Genomic DNA, 23630 nt, shown 5'->3' with positions numbered 1-23630 from the left:
TGTTTGTTTCTCAGAACATTACTGCTGTGTTCATTTCAGCAGCTAAATTGTCAACTTAGTTTCAAGTTGTCTTTATCAGCTTGCAAATTTTGCATGGGCTTTCCCTGGATAAAGTCACATTGAGGTGTCTGCCAATAGATGTTGGTAACTCCATTTTAAAGTGTTCTGTGAGTTAAGTATACACGTACAGTAGATACACATATAGTCTATTTCTGATTCAGGAGCCTTAAATTAGTTATATAATTTATGTACCTTTTATTTTTTAAATGAAAATAACAGATTTTAACATTCCATCTTAAATTTATGTAAAAAATGAGACATGTATAAGTGCCTAGCACTCAGCTGGTACCTAGCAGAGCAATACAGTCTTTCCCTTTTAAGGACTTAGCATTTTTTGTCTTACTGTTGAGAAGCCTTGTTAGGAGACATAAGTAGATGTGCCTACCTGTTTGGTTAATTCCCTTACCTTCTAGAAGTTTAGACTCATTTACCTATGGGACCTACCTTAAGTACACTATTAAATACTGCAGCCTGCAGCTCTTTCTACCCATTATGTGTGTGCATGTCCTCTTTTTTAAAAATTAATTTTATTGGTACATTTTAAGTATACATTATGATCACATTCATCATTGGGAATTTGTGCCTGTACATGATGTATCTTAGTTCTTGTTTTTTCCCATTCCCCTTCCCTCCCTTCCACCCCTCCACTTCTCCCTGTTTACAAAAGCTTTGTTTCTGTTTTTTCCTTTTTTCTCATATTTTTTCTCTTTTCCTTTCCTTTCCCCCACCCTCCCTACTTCCCCTTCCCATTTGAACCTTTGCTTTCTATTTCACATTATCTAGTATACATTTTGGTCCTCATTTACACTTTCAGGTTCTTATACTAGAAAGACAATTCTGTATTTACACATGTGTGTCCTATTTATTTCACTTGAGAGTATGGCCTCAATATGCATTAATTTAGCTATAAATGTCTCTAGTTTTTCATTCTTTATGGCTGGGTAGTACTCCATTTTATATAAAAAACCAAAACACATCTTCTTTATCCAGTCTCCAGTTGATGGGCATTTGAGTTGTTTCCAAAATTTAGCTGTTACAAACTATGCTATTACTAAACATGGGTGAGCATATATCGCTGTGGTATGATGGTTTTAATTCTTCTGGAAAGATACCCACAGGGGAATAGCTGGGTCAAATGGGCCCTCTAATCCTACTTTTTTGAGGAATCTCCACCCTGATTACAGGAGGACTGAGGATGTAGCTCAGTGGTAAAGTGCTTACTTAACCATGCATAAAACCCTGGATTTGATCCCCAACACTATCAAAAGAAAAAAAAAGGATTAGGGGACTTCTGATGTCATGTAAGCAGTCTAGAGTAGAGCTGCACATAAAACCTCTGATGAGAGCAGGCACTGCAGTGCAGGCCTGTAATCCTAGCATACTAGGAGGCTGAAGCAGGAGAAGGTCCATTTTGGTTTGTGACCAGAATCGTGGAAAGAATTAAGTTTGTGGGCTGGGGATTTAGCTCAGAGGTTCTGCTGCCTGCCTTGCAAGCACAAGGTCCCGAGTTCGATCTCTGGTACCAGAAAAAAAAAAAAAAGAATTAAGTTCGTCAACTGAGCTATATACATATACACACACACTCACTGGTGAAAACCACCTTCTTTCCCATTCAAATCAGTGTTCTTTTTTCTACCCTGCTTTTCTCTCCATTTATTTTTATATTGATGTTATCTCTTCAGCGTTTAGTCACACAGCGAAACCAGTAGGTATGTGGTCACTGGTTTTGTTACCATCTCCAACTACTGCTGATGGTTTTCAGAGCCTCGTGTAAATATAACTAATGTATATTATGACAGTGGGAGCCTCTAGAAGTGATTACACAGCAGTTAATCTGGATGGTGACAGCCCAATCAACTCTCAGCAAATTTAAGTACAAATCATCTATCCAGTCCTATCCCCACATTGTAGCAAAGGGCCTCCTTGATGTTAATGTTCTCTTCTAGGATGTCAGATGCATTTGGCCCACCTCTTTCCTTTGTGAGAATTTAGCTCAAACAACATATGCCAGTTTAGGATGTAAGAGATGGTGAGATACTTGGAGTCATTTCCTGCAATAAGTTTGTTAATGAAAAATATTTAAGGGGTTGGGGATGTAGCTCCAGAGGTATAGCACTTGCCTAGGGTGCGTGAAGCCCAGGGTTTGATCCCCACCACCACAAAGACAAAATATGAGGAGTTTTAAAAATAAATTTATTTGTATATTGTCTGCCTACGTTTTTGTGTATAATGTCAACTCTGTTATTCAGGTGAAGTGCGTGTTGTGTGTGTTTTAATGGAAACACATGATTAAGCTGCAGGAACTTAAATGTTTCCCATTGTTGAACCATTTGTCTGAGTTGTATTTAGCATTTTCAGAAGAGGGCAGAATACCAGAGATACTATATAAAACAGCAAACCCATAAGACAAACCGAAGTATATTTTGCTGCCGTGTATTTAGATACATTTGTATTTCAGTGGATGGTAAGGAATAATTTAGAAAAGTAACTAAGTTATTTAAATGTGAGCATTACTTTGAATTGACTTTGTAAATCTACTTATTGAAAGTTTTTTCTGTATAGGTCTTCTAGCAGAAGGCAGTTTTGTACCAGATAGATAGCGTATGGGTTTTAATTTAGATCTGCAGAGCCACTGTTACATTATCTCTGAATAAGTATGGCAGTGTTGTGATGGCTCTGTGTTGTAACCATTTTGTTGCCCTGTGGGACCAGGCTTAGGGAGAGGGTAAAGGTTAGGATACATAATGTCATTGTTTTAGTATGGAACATTGGTGAGTAAGCCAGACAATTAGATAGGATAAAATTTAAGAAAGAAGATTAGAATGTTTTAAAGTGGAAAATTAAATTTGTTTTTACCAGACTTTACTTTTTAGAACTATTTTAGGTTTACAGAAAAACAGAGCAGAAAGCACAGAGTTCCTGCATATCCTTTCATCTCTTGATACCCAACAGATTCCCCTGTTAACTAAACACCCACATTTTGTGGCTCTTGGCAAAGGTAAAATGACCTGTGTTCACCATGTAGTATGATACAGAGTAGTGTCACTGTCCTTAATATCCTGTGTGCTCTGCCTGCTCATCCCTCCCCACCCCCAAACTCCTGGCAAGCACTGGCCTTTCTGCTGTCTCTGTGGTTTTGACTTTTCCAGAATGTAAAATATAGTTGGAATCATACAACATGCAGGCTTTTCAGATTGTCTTCTTTCACTTAGCAATATGCATTTAAATTCCTCCATGTCTTTTTGTGGCCACGTTTTGGCAACATAAATAAAATTTCTGTAAACATTTGATTACAGGCTTTGGTGTAGACATAAGGTTTCAAGTCATTTGAGTAAATACCAGGGAGCTCAGTTGTGGGATCATATGGTTAAAGAGTATGTTTAGTTTTGTACGAAACTGCCAAAGTGTCTTCTAAAGTGGCTGGTACCATTTCGCATTCTCACCAGCAGTTTCTCCTTCCACATTTTGCCAACATCTGTTATTGTCAGTGTTTATGGGTCTTAGACATTCTGATAGGTATATAATGATGGTATCTCACTGTTGTTTAAGTGATGCTGTATGATGTTAAGATGCATTCATGTGCTTGTCATCTGTGTATCTTCTATTCAGATGTTTTTTACACACACACACGCACACATACTGTGCTGGGCATTGAATCCAGGCCTTACCACTGAGCTTCAGTACCCATCCCTTTTTATTTTGAGGCAGGGTCCTGCTAAGCTGTGATTCTTTTGCCTCAGCCTCCCAGAGTCCTGGGATTACAGGCATACACCACTGTGCTCAGTTTACCCATTTTAAAATTAGGTTGTTTTCTTATTGTTGAGTTTTAAGAAGTCTTTGTATATTTTGAACACAAGCCCTATATCAGATTTTTGGAAAAAAAAAATTTCTCCCAGTCTAGCATCATTTCATTCTCTTCAGCAACTTAGGTTACATTTCTAAGTGCATTTTCTGTCAATCCTGGAAAATGTAAGAATCAGTAACAGAAAAAAGAGGAGAAACCTAAGATTCCTGAAGTTCTTTGAATATTTTTCAAGCCTGTTTGCACTTATTTGTCTACCCTGTTAATTGCTACAATCTAAAATCCTTTTTGTATAGTTGTTGCAGAACAGTGGCTGAGCTTGATTGGTGGCTTCAGAAAATGGTGATTGTGTTTGTTCACTTCCTTTGCTCTGTTACATACAATTCAGTGTTTAACTGTAGTCTTTAATATTTTAGTAGGATTCTGCACAAAATATCCCCATATTCTGAAGTTTGAATGTTGTGCTAGATTAAGGACATAAATTTAAAATAATAAATGTGAACTAGTTCAACAATATCTTTCTGCAGTGTAACTTACAGAACAAAGAACTAACGAAAAAGCTCTTAAAAATTAGAACTAAATAAAATGAAAATCTATACAACCCTAACATTTTCACTCCTTTAATACCTAATCAATATGCTATCACTTTTTGAACATTGGAAGTCAGTTGTTTGACTGTGCCAATTACATAGTATTAAATTTCGAAGTGTAAAAAAATCTGGCAATATCGAGATAGAATCTCAACAGTTTAAATCATCCGAGATGTAGAGTGACACACTTTAGCAGGAAAACTGAACTGTCAGGAAAATTGTTCTCCCTGTATAGATCTGCTTATAAAAATGTCGTTTTTAGGGACATGGTAAGATAAAAGAAAAGTTTATCTACGTGTGTCATTATTTCAGACTGCAAGTTTGGATTCCCAAATAGCTGGGTTTTGGCTCCTTTCCTCAGGTGATCTGCTCAGCCTACATCATCTACTTTCTCACACAGATATTTTCATAGCAGAGTACATCATTTTGGTCTTTTAATGCTGTCAGCATGGCAGAATCAAGTTCCGTAAAAGGCATTTGAAAGAAAAACAGCCTTCTTTTTTATAAAGAAGGAAGTGAATGTGTATATGTTCTGGATTTTTTTGTGTATCCGTGTATTTTCTTATTCAGACTCCATTTGTAAATCACAAGGTACTGTTTTGCTTTGTTGTTTTTTGTGGTACTAATGCTTGAACCCAGGGCCTTTGCACTGGGTTTGCATTTTTTTTTTTTTTTGGTAACGGGGATCGAACTCGGGTCCTTGTGCTTGCGCAGCAGGCGGCAAAACCACTGAGCTAAATCCCCAGCCCCTGGGTTTGCATTTTTATTTTTTATTTTGAGACAGCGTCTTGCTATGTTGCTGAGTTGCCCAGGCTGGCCTCAAATTTGCAGTCCTCCTGTCTTAGCCTCCCAGAGTGCTGGATTTATAGGTGCACACCACCACACCTGGCTTCAACTTTTTCTTATTGGTACATTTTAGATATACATCATGAAAAATTAATCATAGGAAATTTGTACATGTATATGATATATCTTGCTTTTTTCCCATTTCCTCCCTTCCCTTCAGCCCATTTCCCCTCATTTTGTTTCCATTTTTCCCTTCTATTCTCTTTTTTTCTTCCTCTCTCCTCCCTTGTTACTCTTCTCATTTGAATATTTTCTTCCTATTTCCCAATAGCTATTATACATTTTGGTCCTTATTTACACTTTCAGTTTCTCATACCAGAGAAACATTTTGGTGTTTAAACATGTGTGTCCAATGTATTTTGCATAAAAGTATGGTCTCAAGGTGTACCCATTTAGCTAGAAATGTCTCAAACTTGTCCTTCTTTATTTCAGAGTAGTACTCCATTGCATTAAAAACCACATCTTCCTTGTCCTGGCTTCAAAATTTTTCAAACCTGGGCTGGGGATTTTTTTTGGAGGGAGGGTATCGGGCATCGAACTCCTGTCCTTGCGCCTTCAAGGCAGACGGCAGAACCACTGAGCTAAATCCCTGACCCTGGGCTGGGGATTTAGCTCAGTGGCACCATGTCTGCCTCACAAGCACAAGGTCCTGAGTTCGATCTCCGGTACTGCAAAAACAAAAAATTTTTTTTTAACCTGAAGTTTACTATGGTTTTTTTTTTTTTTTGTACCGGGGATCGAACTCGGGTCCTTGCGCCTGCGCAGCAGGCAGCGAAACCACTGAGCCAAATCCCCGGCCCAACTATGGTTTTTAAGTGCTTTACGTAACCATACTATGCAGTATCAATTTCAAAGCCAACCTTTAAAGTTGTACAACTGCCTATGTCTTTGGAATGTTTGTTAAAATGATTATTTTTCTATAGAAAAATAATTTTAAATAATTTTTAAATGATTATTTTTCTATAGAAAAACTTTTCCAAAATTAGAGAGCCTTTACTTCATCAATAGAGGGCTTTTCTGTGAACTAAACTTCAACATGGGTAAAGGTGAAAGCCTGAAGTTAGAATCTCACTCAGATATTCTGTCCTCAGGTTAAGAGGTCGATGGCCAAGGGGATCTTGGTGATTCCATGGCCTGTGTGTGTCCCTTGAGTCACTCTGCTTGGAGAGAAGCCTGGGTGCTGTGCATGGCCAGTTCATAGCTGTTCTGGGACCCCCGGCACCATCTGCCCAGGGATTCCCTTGGTGTCTGGTCACGCATTCTGTGCTTTCCTTTTTACAGATTACTCTTATAAGCACATTCTTTGGATGTCCCCAAAATAGTTTTGTTCTGCCCTGGCCCTTCCTTTACGTTTTTGTTTTTGTTTTGGGATTTTTTTTTTCCCCCAGTACCGGGAATCGAGCTCAGGACCTTGCACTTGCTAGGCCAGTACAGCACCACTGAGCTACATCCTCACTGACCCTTCCTTACATCTGTTAATGAGTAAAAGCCTTCTGAAGATCATTTCCCCTCAAATTTCTACAGGCATTGTTCTCTGGACTTCTTGTTTCCATTGTTGTTTTGTGATGTCCAGAACTGTCAAATTCCTGATTTTTTATGTTACTTGTTGTCACCATGGGAGGTGTGTGTGTTTGACAACTTGAGATTCTTCTTTTTTGTATTGTTTTGTTTTGGTACTGGGGATCGAACTCGGGTCCTTGCGTCTGCAGGCGGTGAAACCACTGAGCCAAATCCCCGGCTGGACAGGTTGAGATTCTATACCCTTGGTCTGTAGTTTCCCAGAGCTATGCCTTGGGTATAGTTTATCTTTCTGGCCTGGCATTTGGTGGACCCTTTACTTCTGGCAATTGATATTCTCTAGTTCTAGGAAGTTCTTTTATTGATTGATTGATTGATCGATTGGTACCAGGGATCAAACTTGGGTCCTTGTGCTTGCGGGGCAGGAGGTGGAACCACTGAGCTAAATCCCCATCCCTAGGAAGTTCTTTTTTAATTATTTTGTTGATAATAATTTCTTCTTCTTTCTTCTTCTCCCTCCTCCCCCTCCTCCCTCTCTTTCTGGAATTCCTACAATTAGGTGCTGCAACACCCCCTCCTCCCCTGGTACTGGGAATTTAACCCAGGGCCTTCTCACTGAACTCCACTCCCAAGCCCTTTTTACAAATTTTTTTGTGTGTGTGTGGTACCGGGGATCGAACTTGGGTCCTTGTGCTTGTGTAGCAGGCGGCAAAACCACTGAGCTAAATCCCCGGCCCCCCCTTTTTACAATTTTGAGACAGTCACGCTAAGTTGCCTGGGCTAGGCTCAAGTTTGCAATCCTCTTGCCTCAGCTTCTCAGAGTGCTGGGTTTACAGGCATGTGCCACCATGCCTGGCTAGATGCTAGGCCTCTTGAACTGGGCCTCTGCTGTCTACGTGATTTTAACTTTATTTCCAATCCTTCAGTAGAATTTTCTCTCCTATCATATTTTTTATTTTCTAAGATCTCTTTTTATGTTCCTTGGATGTCTTTTCTTTTTAGAACATCTTGTTATTCGACAGTAACAATTTTTAAAAATCTTTTTAGTGGTCCTAGTGGTATTTTTTTCTTTGCTATTTATCAAGTTTCCTTCTCCCTGCACAATTTCTCTTCATTCCAAATTGCTTTTTATAGGCTTAACTCTCTGTCTCCCATTAAAAGGCCTTCCGCAGATTTCTGGTAATCCTTAATTATTTGCTCATGGTGAAGAGGCTCCAAAGCTGGATGGAGTGAAGCATGCAGGCATGAGGCCTCAGCTCTGAGGTACTGGGGTACTGGGTGTGTCATCTTTTGGGGTAACCAGTTATGTGTCTTCAACTGTTTCCTCCCTAGCTTCTGAGATTCTCGGGGAAAAAGTCCAAGTGCCTGCTTAAGAGAGTACACAGACATTCTGGGCGGAACTCATTAAAGGAAGACTCAGCCACTTGAAGTGTGCATGGACCTCTCAGCCACCTTGCTTCATATGTGTGCTCAGGTCGTCACATGTGTATGTGACTGGCTTGGTGTCTTTCTGTTCAGGAAGGCAGGAGACCTCAGAGGCGTAGAGTAAGAGGAGATAACCTGAGAATCTAACTTTTCAAAAATAACTTTCCTTAGGTTCTGCCTTGTTTGGGCCACCTCTCGTCACCTTGACATCTGACCTTGTAGTGTAAATCAGGTTGGTTTTAGCTTTTCCTGCTGCTGGAAAGGAATTTGACCTTCTTGGGTCATTTATGTTAGTTACCTTTTAAGTCAGTTACCATTGATTTTTCTGAATTCTAAAATTCTGTTGTTACCCCCTCCCTGTTCCTTGTCTTCCCTATTCTTGTGGGCTTATGAAGTTATTTTTGTTTTTGTTTAAATTCCTGTAGAATTACTTTATTTGGATTTTGGAAGGAACAAAATTAGTATGTGGTTAACTGCTATTTTAACCCAAAGGCCCTTTAGAAGTATTTTCAAGAGTTAGACATCCATTTATGTAAGACATTTTTATGAAACTGCTACTGTGTGCCAAATATTCTTGTTTTTGCCATCCAGTGTGCATTAGTGCTCATTAAGCCCACACAACCTACATAGTTAATATAAATGGCAATTTAAGAAAACATTTGAGGGCCGGGGATATAGCTCAGTGGTTCCAGCACCTGCCTCGCAAGCACAAGGTCCCGAGTTCGATCTCTGGTACCAAAAAAAGAATTTGAGACGTCAGTATAGACACTAATATAAAAGTTATACAAATAGGTTAATAAATACCTTTGTTTGAAAGAATACCTTTAAACATTGGCAGTTAATACAATTCTGTTTCTGTGGGAAAATATGTTCTTAATACTACCCACTAAGGCCAGAAATACAACTGTATTACAACCTTAGTATTCCTTGTAATTATGTTCCATAAAGTCACCAAAACAGTGAATTAGCACATACTGAACTATTACTCCTAAGGGAAATGGAGGGCTAGGGGCCTAACCAACCTCTGGGTGCAACATTTTCATCAACCAATCAGTAATCAACCTGTTTTCATAAGCAGTAAACTCACCAACAAAAAGCACAAAACTAGAAAAGTGATACTAAATAAAACACAAATAGGACTGTACACTTATTTACAGCGTGAGGGTTGAAAGAAGGCAAAGCATTGCAGTGTCCAGCTCCACTGGGAACTGGCTCCCGAGGCTCAGATTTTGCCTCACTTGGGCATGTCTGTGAATGACTGTGAAAGCTCCAGAAACAAATGTTGATTTGTAGGTTACAAATAGATTTTGGTAAGTAGGTGAATTTACAAAAACAGAATCCGTGGGTAGTGAGGACCAATTGTTGTATATCCTATCCCCAGTCCCACTCGGTCTACAAGGAAAGGGCATTTGTAATCCCTTTAGAGGAACCATTGCAGATTGTGTGTGCATTTATACAAACACATATAAAAGCTGCTGTTCTCCAGAGCTTATAGTAGCCAGTATAGTAGATAATAGCCAGTAATAAACTCAGTAATTAGCAGTTTCTATAGCTTTCCGCATTGACTTTTACAACCTTGTGAAGTGTTATTGTTATTCAAAAGGAAAAAAAGAAAAGAAAAAAGTAGTTTGATTGGAGTACTTTATACTCCCACATCTAATAGAGAAGTAGAGACTTGTCTTGTCACCCAAAATCTTAACCATTATTCAGTACTGAATTGAAACTCCAAAAGAACCTTTTTCCTGCTTCTGGAAAGTCACTGAAGTTATTTGTGGGTAAAGGTACTAGGTCACAGTGACCAGGGGTATGGAGTATGTGTATGTTGCTTGATTTAAGTGTAATTCTCTTTAAAAATAGGAAGAACAGTATTTTCTAACCATAGAATTTTAGAACTAGGAGTTCTTTTAAAAATTATAAAATACTTAACTGTACTCATGAGAACAGTGAATATCCTGGAAAAAACTTGCCCTAAGTTATACAATTAGTTATTCAGACCAGTATCCAAATGGCTTAACTTTCAATCTCCCTTTTGTCTTGAAATTTTATTCGAAAGATTATTTTTGTCAAAGTGATAGTAGCCAATGTTAAGTTGGAATCTGTGGTGGTGTTCATTACTTGTACATCTGACATCCTGGAGCGAACAGTGTAGTGAAGCCCAGATGTTTGCAGGGGACTGGCCTGCAAGAGAGCTTGTGGGGAGGGGGGCACCTCCTTCTAGGCAGCATCTGGCTCATGATGCTTCATAATAGGGTGTTTTCAGGCTTTCTGGTGTTTCATGGGAGGCTGGAAAACTAGATGTTTTTATGAAATATTGGCGACTGTGTCAAACCTTAAAACCACACTGTCATGCCAAAACCAGAAATGTTTGTGGGCCCATTTCAGGCTGCTGGTTTGAAACCTCTCTTAGCAGATTTCTCTTATGCTATAGCTTTCAGACCTCTGTACCATTAGTGACTATGACAAAGCACAAACCAGTTTCTGTGACAGATAAATGCTGGTGGCTTAAAGATACCCATCCGCCCCCAAAAAGGTAACCATGCACAGACAGTATGGCTATTTACTTCATGAAATAATTTTGGTTTTATGAGTTTTAGCCACATATTACCCACGTGCAAAGATTATATGTGTTTATTACAAGTTAGGATTGATTCATATTTTGAAGTGAAATGTAGAATTCTGCAGTCTCATGTTAGCAGACTTCCCAGCCTTATCTAATGCACACAAGGCTCTGGGCTAGCATTATCACTTGCTGAAGTGTGAATTTTATCTTGTTTCAAGGCAGTGGACATTACACAGCACCTGCAGCCAAAAAATACTGTTTACCCTCTCAGTACTTTCAAAAGTAGAATGTCCTCAAATACATCCCGTAATCTTACCTGTTACTTCCTGAGAAAAGAAGGGGAGGCATGGTTCTAAAAGCATGAATCAGTGCAAAACCAAAGTATTCCAAGTCCTGAATAGTAAGTAATTGATTAACCTTTTTTCCATTAATGTCAGAAAGTAATAGGTAAAATTAAGTACCTAGAGAATTTGGGGAGAACTGTGCATTCATCAATACATTCCAGAAAGCACACAAATTATAACTGTGCTACTCAGTGAATATTCACCAAGTGGACATGCCTGGGTAACCTGAACAAACATAAAAGTGAAATGTTTAGCCATACTACTGTACATAGGCACTTGGCTTATTTGGGAACTGTTAATTTGGTTCTACCATGAAATTCGTACACATGTTCCTTTGGTGAAGTGTTCCGGTCCCCATTGGCTGTATACCCAGGAATGTAATAGCTGGGACATTGTATATCCTTGGGTTTAGCTTTAATAGATACTGCCAGGTTTCTAGTGTATCTAAGTCAATTCAGACTCCATCAGCAGCATATGAATTCAGCTTGTTCCACATCCTAACCAAAATCCTAAACCACTTTGGCCTGTTCATTTTAGTCATATGTACTGAGATTGCAAACTTTCTCATTTGCCTGTTGACCTTTTGACTGTCTTCTTTTAAAATCTTTTGTACACAGACCTTACAAACTTTTTTCTCTGACTTAAAAGTAAATAATTTGCATGTAAACATTCTTATTCAGAGAGCTAGCTGGTTTCCCCCATTATGTACTTTCCCCCAGTGCAGTACATAGGTTATTCCTCTGAGAAATAACTTGAGAGATCTCCTGATAATGAGTATATATAAAACCAAGATGGCTTTGTCCCACAAAGATTGCCCTCCACTAACTATAAGCAATAAGAAACCTTGGGTGGAATGTTCTTTTGGGGCCAGTCAGACTACCAAACTTAGTAAGAACTATGCGTAGTAATAAACAGTTTTTCAAAAATTAGCCTTTGGAATAGACATTGCCTTTTGGTTTTATAAACTAGTTGGCAAGAAAATCAGCTGTTAGTAAAACATTACTGATTAGAAGAATTGATTTAGGGCCGGGGATTTAGCTCAGTGGTTCCAGGTGCCTGCCTCGCAAGCGCAAGGTCCCGAGTTCAATCCCCGGTACCAAAAAAAAAAAAAAAAAAAAAAAGAATTGATTTAATAAAAGAATGTAGCTTAAATTGCTTTTAAAATTATCTGTACAATTGCTGGGAGCTTTTTCCTGTTTATAGACTAGTATTGTATGTATTTTGACAGATTTGTGGTTAAAAATTGAAAAATTTACAGAAATATATAACAAATTGTTAAGTTTCCCGTGGTCTCTCCTGAGGTAATTAGATTTGATTTGTATTCTTCTAGATTTTCTTCTATAAATTTACTAATGTATATCACAAATGATAATATGCCTGTATACTATTTTGCCACTTGTTCTCTTAACCTAACAATATTTTTAAAATAAATTTTATTTTATCCCATTCCCCCATCAGGCCCTCTTCCCTCCCTATGTACAAAAGCTTTGTTTCCATTTTTCCTTCTATTGTCACTTTTTTCTTGTTCCTTCCTTCTTTTCTTCCTCCCTAACAATAATTGTTGATACTGAATTTTTTAGAGTTGTAAAAAATTGCTGCCTATGGTAATTGAACACTCATTATTGACAATAAGAAAACCTCATTTCTTGCTATGGTGGCATAGGCTTGTAATTCCAGGTCTTGTAATCAGGGGGCTGAGACAGGAAGATCATAAATTCAAGGCCAGCCTGGGCAACTTAGGGACCCTGCCTCAAAATGAAAAAAAAAATAAAACAAATTTTAAAAGCCAGGTAGGCTGGGGATTTAACTCAGTGGTTCCGCTGCCTGCCTCAAAAGCGCAAGCACCCGAGTTCAATCCCCAGTACCAAAATAAATAAATAAATAAATAAAAGCCAGGAATGTAGCTCAGCATTCCTTGGGTTTAATCACACACACACACACACACACACACACACACAGAGTAATAGGGGTTTTTTGGTTTTTTTTGTGCCGGGGATTGAACTTGGGTCTTTGCACTTGCGCAGCAGGTGGCAAAACCACTGAGCTAAATCCCCGGCCCCAGTAATAGATTTTTTAAAATATAATTTATACATCAATCTCATGAACCGTCAGGTCCTTAAAATGGCTCATTTCTGGTAAAGTTTAGTGTCCATCTTTTAATTTACCTAGCACTCTGTTTTCTCGTATACAGAATTCCAACTAAGAAGGATCTAAACAGGTTGAAAGTGTCTTGATTTTTTTCCAGCATTCTTTTTATACTTGAGTCATCCTAATTATGAAAATTTAGCTAAGTTGGCAGAGCGACTCTTCTACATTAGAACTTGCAGCTTGTGCACATACCCTTTGTGATGTGATGGTGACTTTGCTTAGCTCAGGTGGGTATGTGGCAGTCAGGTGACAGGTGTGCTCTCAGAAGACCTGCAGGTCTGGCAAGGGTTGTGCTTATTTCTAATTCGGGACTTGGCATTATTGGGAAAGTCATCAAGCCTTCCTAAAAGAACGTATCCTAGTCTCTGATGGGAAATCTCCCAAGTGGATTTTTTTTTTAAAGCATTGAGGCTAATTTAAAAGTATTGCCTGTTGGTCTATTTAAAAAGCAGTTTTAGCTGAGGATTTAGCTCAGTGGTTCCGCTGCCTGCCTCGCAAGTGCAAGGACTGGAGTTTGATCCCCAGTACCAAAAACAAACAAACAAATAAAAAGCAGTTTTATACAAATTAAATACAATCAGTTCCAAGGTATTCTGCTTTGTGGAGTAGGATGACATGTGTAACACACAAACAATCTCCATTTTCCTCTAATCCAGAGGTGACTCCTTAATTATACTCGAAGGTCTGCAGTCCCAACAAAGTGCACCTTATATTGATTGAAATGAGAATAATTGAGCTGCGTTTTCTCTGTCCAAATTGAAAAGACTATAAAATACCTTGACTATGATTGTGGGCAAATCAGTCTGGTTCTAGCTTTAGGGGTACATTACCCAAGTTTCTTGTATTAAAGTAGTACTTTGCTAGTTGAAAAGCACATTACAGTTTTATAAACATGCTTTTCTGTTCCAGTGGCACCAGTTGCAAGTTTTCCTATGGATTATAGGCGTGGCAATCTCAGGAACAGAAAATAGGCATTTTTCTCTGGAGCCTTTTTTTATAAAGTGTCACCATGTAATACATGTCCTTAATAAGTACGGCAAAATAGGAGAAGGTTGACCATCAGTCTTTTTTTTTAAAATTTTATACCACAACATTTATTGGAACATTTTAGGCATACATAATGATAACATTCATAGGAAATCAGAGAATTCTGTGACAGCTTGCCATCCTAAATGTGAAGACTAGTTTCAATACCTAATCACATATTTGTAGGATGTTATTTTTGTTGCCTCCCCCCGAAAAAAGGTGATTCAAAATCATCTTAAACATTAGATTTGCTTTGGAAACACTACAGCTGAAACTCCATAAATGTAACTATGTCATTCCTCTTTCCTTCTGTGGATAGTGTGGGAAACCTAGACAAAGTGACTATTAACCATGGGGGTTTTTTTTTTGATACTGGGGATCAAACTCAGGACCTTGCACTTGCAAGGCAGGCGCTGGAACCACTGAGCTAAATCCCCAGCCCGACCCTGTTATTTTAGATGTTTCTGCTAATTGTTTAGGAGAACAAAATTGTTTCCCACTTGTTCTTCTTGCTCCTGGTAGTTCTTCAAACTGTTTGTATAAATGGTCACATTACTTTTTTTTTTCAACAGTCTTGTTGCCTGAGCTGAGAACTCATTATCATACCTCCCAGCAGTGTGTATTGTCTGTTAAATTAGCAAATTAAAACAAAACAACAGCAAAAGCCCCACCAGAACCTGAATGTAGGTTTTTAGCAGTAAGGAACTACTGTTGACAGATGCTTGGGCATTGTCATGTGAACAGCGTTGTTGTAATAAACATAAACAAGAGTTGCAGTAGGGGAGCTACCAGCAGGGATTGATCATACCTTAAGAAGAGTCATTATACCCTAGCAGCAGATACCCTGTGGGTGTTAGGAGCTTCGTTTGCAAGGTTGCTACTGCTCCCTCCAGGTTTTATGGCAAGCTTTCATTTTTAGTTACAGTGTCCTTCTGTTGATGTCTTCTATGTTACCTACATTTTAAATAATTTGTAGCAGACTTCAGTGTTGAAACAAAACCTTGTATAGGAGACTTAATCCCTTTTCTAGAAATGTGGGAATTTATAATTAAACTGATTCAGTTTTCAGTAGAGTTGAGCCTGTACATAAAAATGACTTTCACATGTATTTTACAGTGTATAAATTGGCCTCCTCATCTATTCGTTGTTTGTAAGCCATGTGAAAAACTCAGGTACTATACTACAGAACTTCATTGCTTGAGATTTGACTTTACAAATAGTTTTCTTTCTGCTTTTAAATTGAAGAAGATAGTAAGTGGGGCCACTGGAAGCCAGAGAGAAACAAGTTAAACATAAACAAAGCCCCAGAATATTTTTAAAGGGTAGTTTTGCATTGTTTTGAGAGTAGAGGATGTTGTTTTATTCTTTTAGGGGCACTGACATGATGCATGATCTTAGACTTGTCAGGTTTTGTCTTTTTTCCTTTAGGGTAATGTTGGAAATTTATTAATCGGATTGAATAAAATAGCACTCCCACCCTAAGGGCTTCCCTGCTTAGTGGAAAAGCTGTGATTCATAAAGTCACAGCATAGTAGGGACAGTGACAATGAAAATCCTTGGGCAAACCGCCTTGCGCAAACCGCAGGTGTAATATTGTTGGCTATTTGCACAGGTTGGTTTCATTATTGTTGTTCTTGTCAGAATGGTTGTTTCTAATAGTGAGATCCCTCAAACTACTTAAACCAAATTTTGCTTATTACTGTTGGAAATAGGCTCAAATTTATTCTTTTTTTTTTTTTTTTTTTTTTTTTGGTACCAGGGATCGAACTCAGGACCTTGCACTTGGGACGCAGGCAGTGGCACCACTGAGCTAAATCCCTGGCCCCCTAATTCTTAAAGTCCAAACCATTCCTCTAAAGGCTAACAGATGTTTACTCTCCTCTTCAGTCAGTGAAAGATGATTGCTAAGTGAGGTCTTAACTAGTTCTTTTCCTCTATGCCTTGAACCACATTGTGGAAGCAGTTCTACTTGCATCCTTTTGGGTTTTTGATTGCATCCTTTTGGGCTCTGACCAAAGCACACACCCATTCCCCTCCTGCCTTCCCTGGAACTGGTTCAAGATTTGGAGAGAAGGGTTTGTTTGGGGGCATTTCTTGTCTTATCTCAGGGTGAGCAGATGCTAGGGTTGAATTTATTTTGACCCTGCTATTTACATTTGGAACTGAAGCAAGAGTTCAAAGTACAACAGAAGAGAGTCTCCTGAACTTTAGACATGAAGTACCTAGGGGGTAAGGTGTGTACCTGCATTCTGAAACATTCTACCTAGAGGTTTTAGGGGGCGGGGGGGGGGGTGACTTCGTGCATACAGATAACTGTAAGCTAATAACTGCTACTCAAAATGAAAATATTTGAAACTCTTTAGAGAACTACATGGCATTTAGAGTGTGTGTTTATATGCTTAATTTTAGCAGCATTGCTTCTGGTATCCATATTTTTTAAACTGATGGCAGAATAAGTGAATTTGGGATTTTTGTTTGACAGTCTTTTGGAAAAAGTTAGGAATATGAGTCTTTGCAAGGAAAAATGCATCATTTATGATTGTCTTCCAGGGAATGACTAAAAAAAATACATAGATATTTGAAGCATTCTGCCATTTTGTCTTCTAAAACATCAAAGAGAAAGCTACAAATGAATACTAGAAAGGTTACCCAGCTTCTCCTCAGAGATGAGGAGCAATTCTCTTTTCATTGATTGTTATTTACCTTTGCCCAATAATTTTGAGCACAGGGCCTTGGGTCCACAGTGGCCTGGACTGACTGCTTTCTTGACTGGTCTTTTACAGAGCCTGGCCCAGCTAGAGAACTTGTGCAAACAGCTGTATGAAACAACAGACACAACCACTCGACTGCAGGCAGAGAAAGCTCTGGTGGAATTCACCAACAGCCCTGACTGCCTCAGCAAGTGCCAGCTGCTCCTCGAGAGAGGAAGTGTACGTAAGACTTGACCCATCCTCGAGGGTGATGAGGCTTGGGGAAGGTGTTCTGGTGCTGAGCTTAGGGCTGGGTTGGGCTCTGCTCCTTGATTCTTTTTTTTGGTACCGGGGATTGAACTCGGGACCTTGCGTTTGCAAGGCAGGCTCCAGAAAGCTCCTTGATTCTTTTAGGTGCCCCTGCCTTCTCCATTTCACTTTTGAAAAGCACCACCCCTGCCAGGTTGGTAAAAAAGTCCATATGGCCTCACCTGGAAAATCTCTTTAAACATGTATTTCTGTCCTATTATTTTTCATCTTCCATCAAGCTCCTGGGATTCATTTTCTGTTTATGTGTATGTAAGTGGCACCTCCTGACCTTTATACAAGATGGGGTCATCTGAGTGACTTTTCTACTCAATGTCCTTGTCACTATATAAGCTTCTGAGTCTTCTGTGTTTCCTCCTCCACACCACAGCTGGTACTTACTTCTTTATAAGTGTAGGAAAAAATAACCCTGGCAATGAAAATTTTAGAATTAAAACCTCTTCCAACTTAAAAATGGTATTGCAATAATCAAAGTAAAACTCCAAATGAGATGTAATTTCAAAAAATTACTGTTTTTGGTGAGATCTTTGGTCATAGTGAGATCACCCAGGTACCATGAAAGGGCATCAAGAGTCAGAAACCCAGCTGGACTTCAGAAGCACAACCCTTCTCCTGACAAAGTAGCAATAATTAAGTTTAGCACTCTGATTTGTCTTACTGTGCAAATGACTTCCTAGGCATCCCTACCCTACCTGTATTACCCCATTTCACAGATGAAAGGGAAAAAAACAAGCAAAAGGAAAAATACTGTATTAGCTATACTTATTACTGTGGTAAAGGTGAAAATAGAAATGAGAGGAATTGTTGTGTTCTGTGCAACAAAGTATTTCTAAAGAATTGGTTTATAAAAGCTTATTTGCCAAAAAATATCCTTCAGACTAGAAAAAAATGAAAGAATTTGTTGAGAGGGTAGAATTCTAGATGACTTTATTTTTGAATTTTCATTAGTACTGTAGCAATGTTCTTTATGCAATAAGTAGAAAAAATTATACCTGGTTAAAATTATACTTTAGTAGCTGAGGGATCTAATTCTTTCTCCAGTATCTAAAGGTTAAAAGTCATGGTTGGCAGTTGAGTAGTGTTCTGTTCTAAGTTTTACACATACAATATTTTGTGCATTTCTTTTAAATCACTTGGTCTTAGGAAGGGTCTTGGGATTGATCCATTGCATTCATCCCGTGGGAGATGTACAGCCAGCTCTTTAGTTGACTTGTGCTGGAGCCGCACTTGTAGCCCCAACCTGCTCTCTCTAGCTCCTCATTGCCCATTAACAGACTAGAAGAAAACAGGATTGATACAATACTGAAAGCAATCACAATGGATTCTTAGTAACTTGACAGATTTATTGGAATTATGTGTAAAAGCCATTTATACATTATATAGCATATAGTTATACAATATGTACTGTAATAGTAACCCCTTCGATTACCAGGGGTTTGACATACCTGCTGTAACTGATGAACCATATTTTAAATGTGTTGAATAAGAATCAAATGTCAAAGTTGCTTTCACAAATGTTCTTAATCTTTTTGTTTGTTTGTTTGTTTTTTATTTTGGGGATCGAACTCAGGACCTTGTGCTTTTGAGGCATTTTGTTTTCTTATTCTTGGTGGATTTATATAACACTGCTAACAAAAATGGATAGCTTACTCTGTCTTTAGAACTTTTAGTCTTGTGGAGAATGATCCTTAACTCTTGTTTAGGTTATTTTAATGGTTCTGAGCCTGTTCCTATTACAAGATAGCCACATGGAGGAATTTTTACATGATTCCTTCTTATGTGTTATTACCAACTCGGATGCTAAAATTCATTGAAAGCCACTTTTGACAATATGGTTATATTATTCCATTACATAAGACGATTTTTCTGTCTCAAATGATTGTTCCGAAGTTTACTATGAAACTATTATATATCTTACCCAGAGCTATATCTGAATGGTAGCTGTGCTGATAAAAATATATAATATGTAGATTACACAGTGTAAGGTAGTTCCCTCTAATATTTCCTGCTTTTCTTTCTAATGCCATACTACAGGAATATTTTGAAAGAGCATTATAATATTTTTAAGTAATAAACCTCATGACTGACTTACCCAATACAATCCCCCCACTCTTTTCACAGTCATCCTACTCCCAGTTACTGGCAGCTACATGCCTTACCAAGCTTGTATCACGCACAAACAACCCCTTACCATTGGAACAACGAATAGATATTCGTAAGTATTTTCTGTTTTGTCTTGAGTAAATTAGTTTAATTGTGTACTAGTATCAGTGCATTTTTGATAATATGCTAAAATTGCTAAGCATGCAAAATATATAGAGTCTGTTTTTTCCAGAATTCAGGGCTTATGACAGGGAAGAGAGCCAAATACAGTTACATCTAGTAAAGTCTAAGTATCCCTTTCGTTGTCAGATTTCTCTCATTTAGTATGTATGTATGTATGTATGTATTTATTTATTGGAACCAGGGATTGAACTCAGGTCCTTGCACTTGCGCAGCAGTCGGCGAAACCGCTGAACTAAATCCCCGGCCACGTTTAGTTTTTGTTACTGATAACTCAGGAAAAATTTGTTAAGGATTTTTAAATCTTGGTGGAACACATTATTTAGCCATGTAGGGGTAGATTCAAGGCTGCTACATATTCTTCGTGACAGTATGAAGTTTTGAATTTGAGAGCTTACTGATAATCTTTAATTAAATAATCTTAATTAAATTCCTCAGTAGTTTAAAGAATGAAGAGGTAAGAGTAAATACAGGCTTATTTAGCATGTTTAAAGACACACACCCTTCTCTGGCAGAGCTTTCTGTCATATGGATTGTTTTTGTTTTGTAGGAAACTATGTACTCAACTACCTTGCCACACGGCCGAAGTTGGCTACTTTCGTGACACAAGCACTCATTCAGTTATATGCCAGAATCACAAAACTGGGCTGGTTTGACTGTCAGAAGGATGACTATGTCTTCAGAAATGCAATCACAGATGTCACAAGGTTTTTACAGGTACAATATATATATTTGATATATTCAAAGTGGGAGAAGTAACAGAAATATACTTACATAATACCAGTCCACTTTTTGAAAAATTATACAAAATGGAAGTTTTGGCATATTTTCTTCAGTATCTTCTTTACCATTAATGTGTCTTTTTAGTGTTGCATGTCCAAATGGGCTTTCTGTTTGTTACCTTAAGTATTTTGAGGATTGGACTCTGGGGATACTGAGCTGTGTCCCCAGACCTTGTATTTATCTGTGTTTATTTATCTATTTATTTTTTATATATATTTTATTTTATCTTATTTTTTTATTTTGGTACTGCGGATCGAACTTGGGTCCTTGTGCTTGCGAGGCAGGCACCGAAACCACTGAGCTAAATCCCCGGCCCCTATCTGTGTTTATTTTGAGACAGGATCTTACTAGATTTCTTAGGCCATTACCATTTTTTGGCTGTTAAATAAAAATCCTTCAGTGGCTATCTCAGGATATCTTGACATACTTTGAGTAAATGTGTTTTCAGAATGAATTCCCATTCTTGGAATTACTGAATCAAAAAGACATTTCAGGGCCGGGGATTTAGCTCAGTGGTTCTGGCGCCTGCCTTGCAAGCGCAAGGTCCCAAGTTCGATCCCCGGTACCAAAAACAAAAAAAGACATTTCAACATTCCCCTCAAAAAAGTTATACCTGGGTTGAGGATTTAGCTCAGTGGTGCTGCCTCCTGCCTCCCAAGCACAAGGTCCTGAGTTCAATCCCTGGTACACACACAATCCCCCAAAATCTTTAAACAAAGTAGTTATACCTAATTTTACACTTCACCAATAGTTTGTAAGAATCTCTACTTATACCTTATCCCTGGAGTTAAATATATTTCTATTTTTCCAGTTTAACAGGTAAAAACAAGTGGTATCTCTACTTGGGTTATGGATATAACTGGATAAATTTCTGTGTGTTAAATTACTACTTATATCTGTTTTTCTATGAACTTTCTATTTACATCTTACGTACATTTTTGCCCTTAAGTTCTTTTCCTTTTTCTTATTGATGTACATGGTTTCTTTGTAAATTGTGTTACTCATTTGTCAGTTGCAAAATGTGTTTCGCAGGGGGTTTTTTGTTTGGTTTTTGTGTGGTTTTTTTTTGGTACCAGGGATCGAACTCGGGTCCTTGTGCTTCCTGCAGTTTATCTTTTAAGACTGTGTATGCTGTAATGTTTATGGGGACGTTTAAGTTTTTAAAGTTTTACATTTTGATGAAGTCAGATTTAGCAGTCTTCTGTTATAGAAGTTAGCTTTTATGCTCTACAAGGCAACATATTTAAACTGTAATTCCTTACTGCCTTGGGTAGGCAGTTTTATTAATGACATAGGAAGCTGTCATTCATATGAGTACACCCCAAATGCCGACATCAAGCACACATGCCAACTCTTTCTGCCTTATGTTTTTTAACCAGGACAGTGTTGAATATTGCATCATTGGCGTCACAATTTTATCTCAGCTAACCAATGAAATTAATCAAGTAAGTGCTACAGCCTTCCTCATTGAAGTAAGTGACATATTTTTTCTTAGTCTTGGTGTTTTCTGCTGTGTGTGGGATGATCTTTTTTGGCAGTTGTGTGCTTTTGCGGTAAGTGATTAATGCCCTTTTGAAACAAACTGGTTCCACTGGGTTTTCCTCTGCAAATACAAGCCACCTTGCTGTTTTTGTCCTGGTCCCCTTCTGTCTCTAGAATATTTCACTCTCCTATTTCACCTTTCCTTGTTGATATTAATGTTCATTTTGGAGCTGAGAATGATAGTTCTAAGTCAAAACCATAATGAAATAATTACCTTGCTGATAAAAGAGAATGCTTCTAAAAACAGGGATCATAAATTGGAGATAGCTTCAGTTGTGTGCCCCTTCTGCTTCTCTATAGGTTAATTTAAAAATCAGTTCCCAGGGCCCAGGGATTTAGCTCAGTGGTTTCGCCACCTGCTGCGCAAGCGCAAGGACCCGAGTTCAATCCCTGGTACCCCCCCAAAAAAATCAGTTCCCATGTGCTACTGCTAAAAAGTTTTGCTGGTAATCTTTTTTAGAATGCACATTCTACTAAGTAAGGTGCTGGGATAAGGGCCTCACTCATGCTAGGCAAAGCTCACTTTACCACGGAGCTACCTTCTAGCCCTCCAGTTAATTTTTTAAATTGTCATTGATGTCACAGAACACTGCAGAGGAAACACCAGTGGCTTTTTTTTTCTTTTTCTTTATTTCTTTTGCTCTGCCTATTTTTGTCAGTTATTTACTTTTGTATCCAGCTAAAATTTTGTAATTATTGAATAGGCCATTATTAATATTACCTATAACATCTCACCCTTAAGTTGTCACCATATTAATTGCATTAGCACTACTGTTGCTATTGCTCATTATTACAAGAAATTTTCATTAACCCTGAGAAATTTTAACTGCAAGTTGGTACTCTTTTAATGCACTAGCTTATAGCCTGTTAAAATCTGAAGTCAGTAATGTGTTCACTGTCACATGCAGTCCTCATTGTGATCAGGAATTACCAAAATAATAACAGCTTACACTTCTGAGTAGTTACTGTGTGCCAGCCACTATTGTAAGTACTTTATTTGTATTAATTTTATCCTCATAACAATCTTGTAAGGTAGATACTATGGTTATCTCATTTTCTGTATAAGGAAACAGAGGTACTTAAAGGTTAAATAATTAGCCTACAATTTCACAGTTGTAAGCAACAGTGCCCAGATTTGAACCCAGAAAGACTTATCCTAGAGCCTGTGCACTTAACAACTTACTCTTTAACCAGTATCACTTTTGCAGTAGGAGGGCATACATTAAGCACAGGAATTATCCTGTGTTCCCCTTTGAAGTGTGTCCCCATAAACATACATGAATGTTGGCATAAAACCCCTTTTAAAGATTTTATTTCTCTTATGAAAGTGATGAAAATGTGTCTGACATAGTTAACCTGTAATTCTCTGTATTGTGATCAGTACAACAGATTATATATGTACATGATATATAATGCAGCAGTTCCTTTATTGTCTAAGGCATCGTAACAGTGATACTTAAAGCTAGAACTGGTTGGACCTCTAAACAACTAATTTTCCATCATTTTTTGGTGGGCAGATTCAAATGCCACATCTTTGTATTTGAACTTACAAATAAAATCAAGGAAGAGTTGGTCAGCAGTCTTGCTGTGTTACTCTTTATTATGGAAAAACAAAATGAGCCCTCTCTGGGATGAATTGATCAGTAAATAGAAGAGATTTACATTTTCAAAAAGTGGATAAACTAT

The 23630-nt window shown here is 38.1% G+C and overlaps 1 protein-coding gene across 5 annotated transcripts in view; it reads left to right on the top strand.

Annotated features, from left to right (window-relative positions):
* Positions 1 to 23630, top strand: part of Xpo7 (exportin 7) — an 85159-nt gene that overhangs the window by 29955 nt on the left and 31574 nt on the right. For 2 of the 5 annotated variants that reach the window (XM_087216870.1, XM_021261224.2), the window contains exons 2-5: positions 17103 to 17249; positions 19458 to 19551; positions 20170 to 20336; positions 21782 to 21847. In XM_087216870.1, coding sequence (XP_087072996.1) covers positions 17103 to 17249; positions 19458 to 19551; positions 20170 to 20336; positions 21782 to 21847 — 474 coding nt within the window. Of the gene's footprint in view, positions 1 to 16225; positions 16554 to 17102; positions 17250 to 19457; positions 19552 to 20169; positions 20337 to 21781; positions 21875 to 23630 lie in introns of those variants that run through there. The other 3 variants (XM_087216868.1, XM_087216867.1, XM_087216869.1) reach the window with 2 other exon arrangements.

The sequence above is a fragment of the Heterocephalus glaber genome, unplaced genomic scaffold, assembly GCF_053883595.1.
Source record: "Heterocephalus glaber isolate CG9 unplaced genomic scaffold, H.glaber_assembly_v1.0 deba00001460, whole genome shotgun sequence".
Classification (NCBI taxonomy): domain Eukaryota; kingdom Metazoa; phylum Chordata; class Mammalia; order Rodentia; family Bathyergidae; genus Heterocephalus; species Heterocephalus glaber.
This window is presented reverse-complemented; position numbering and strand designations above follow the sequence as displayed.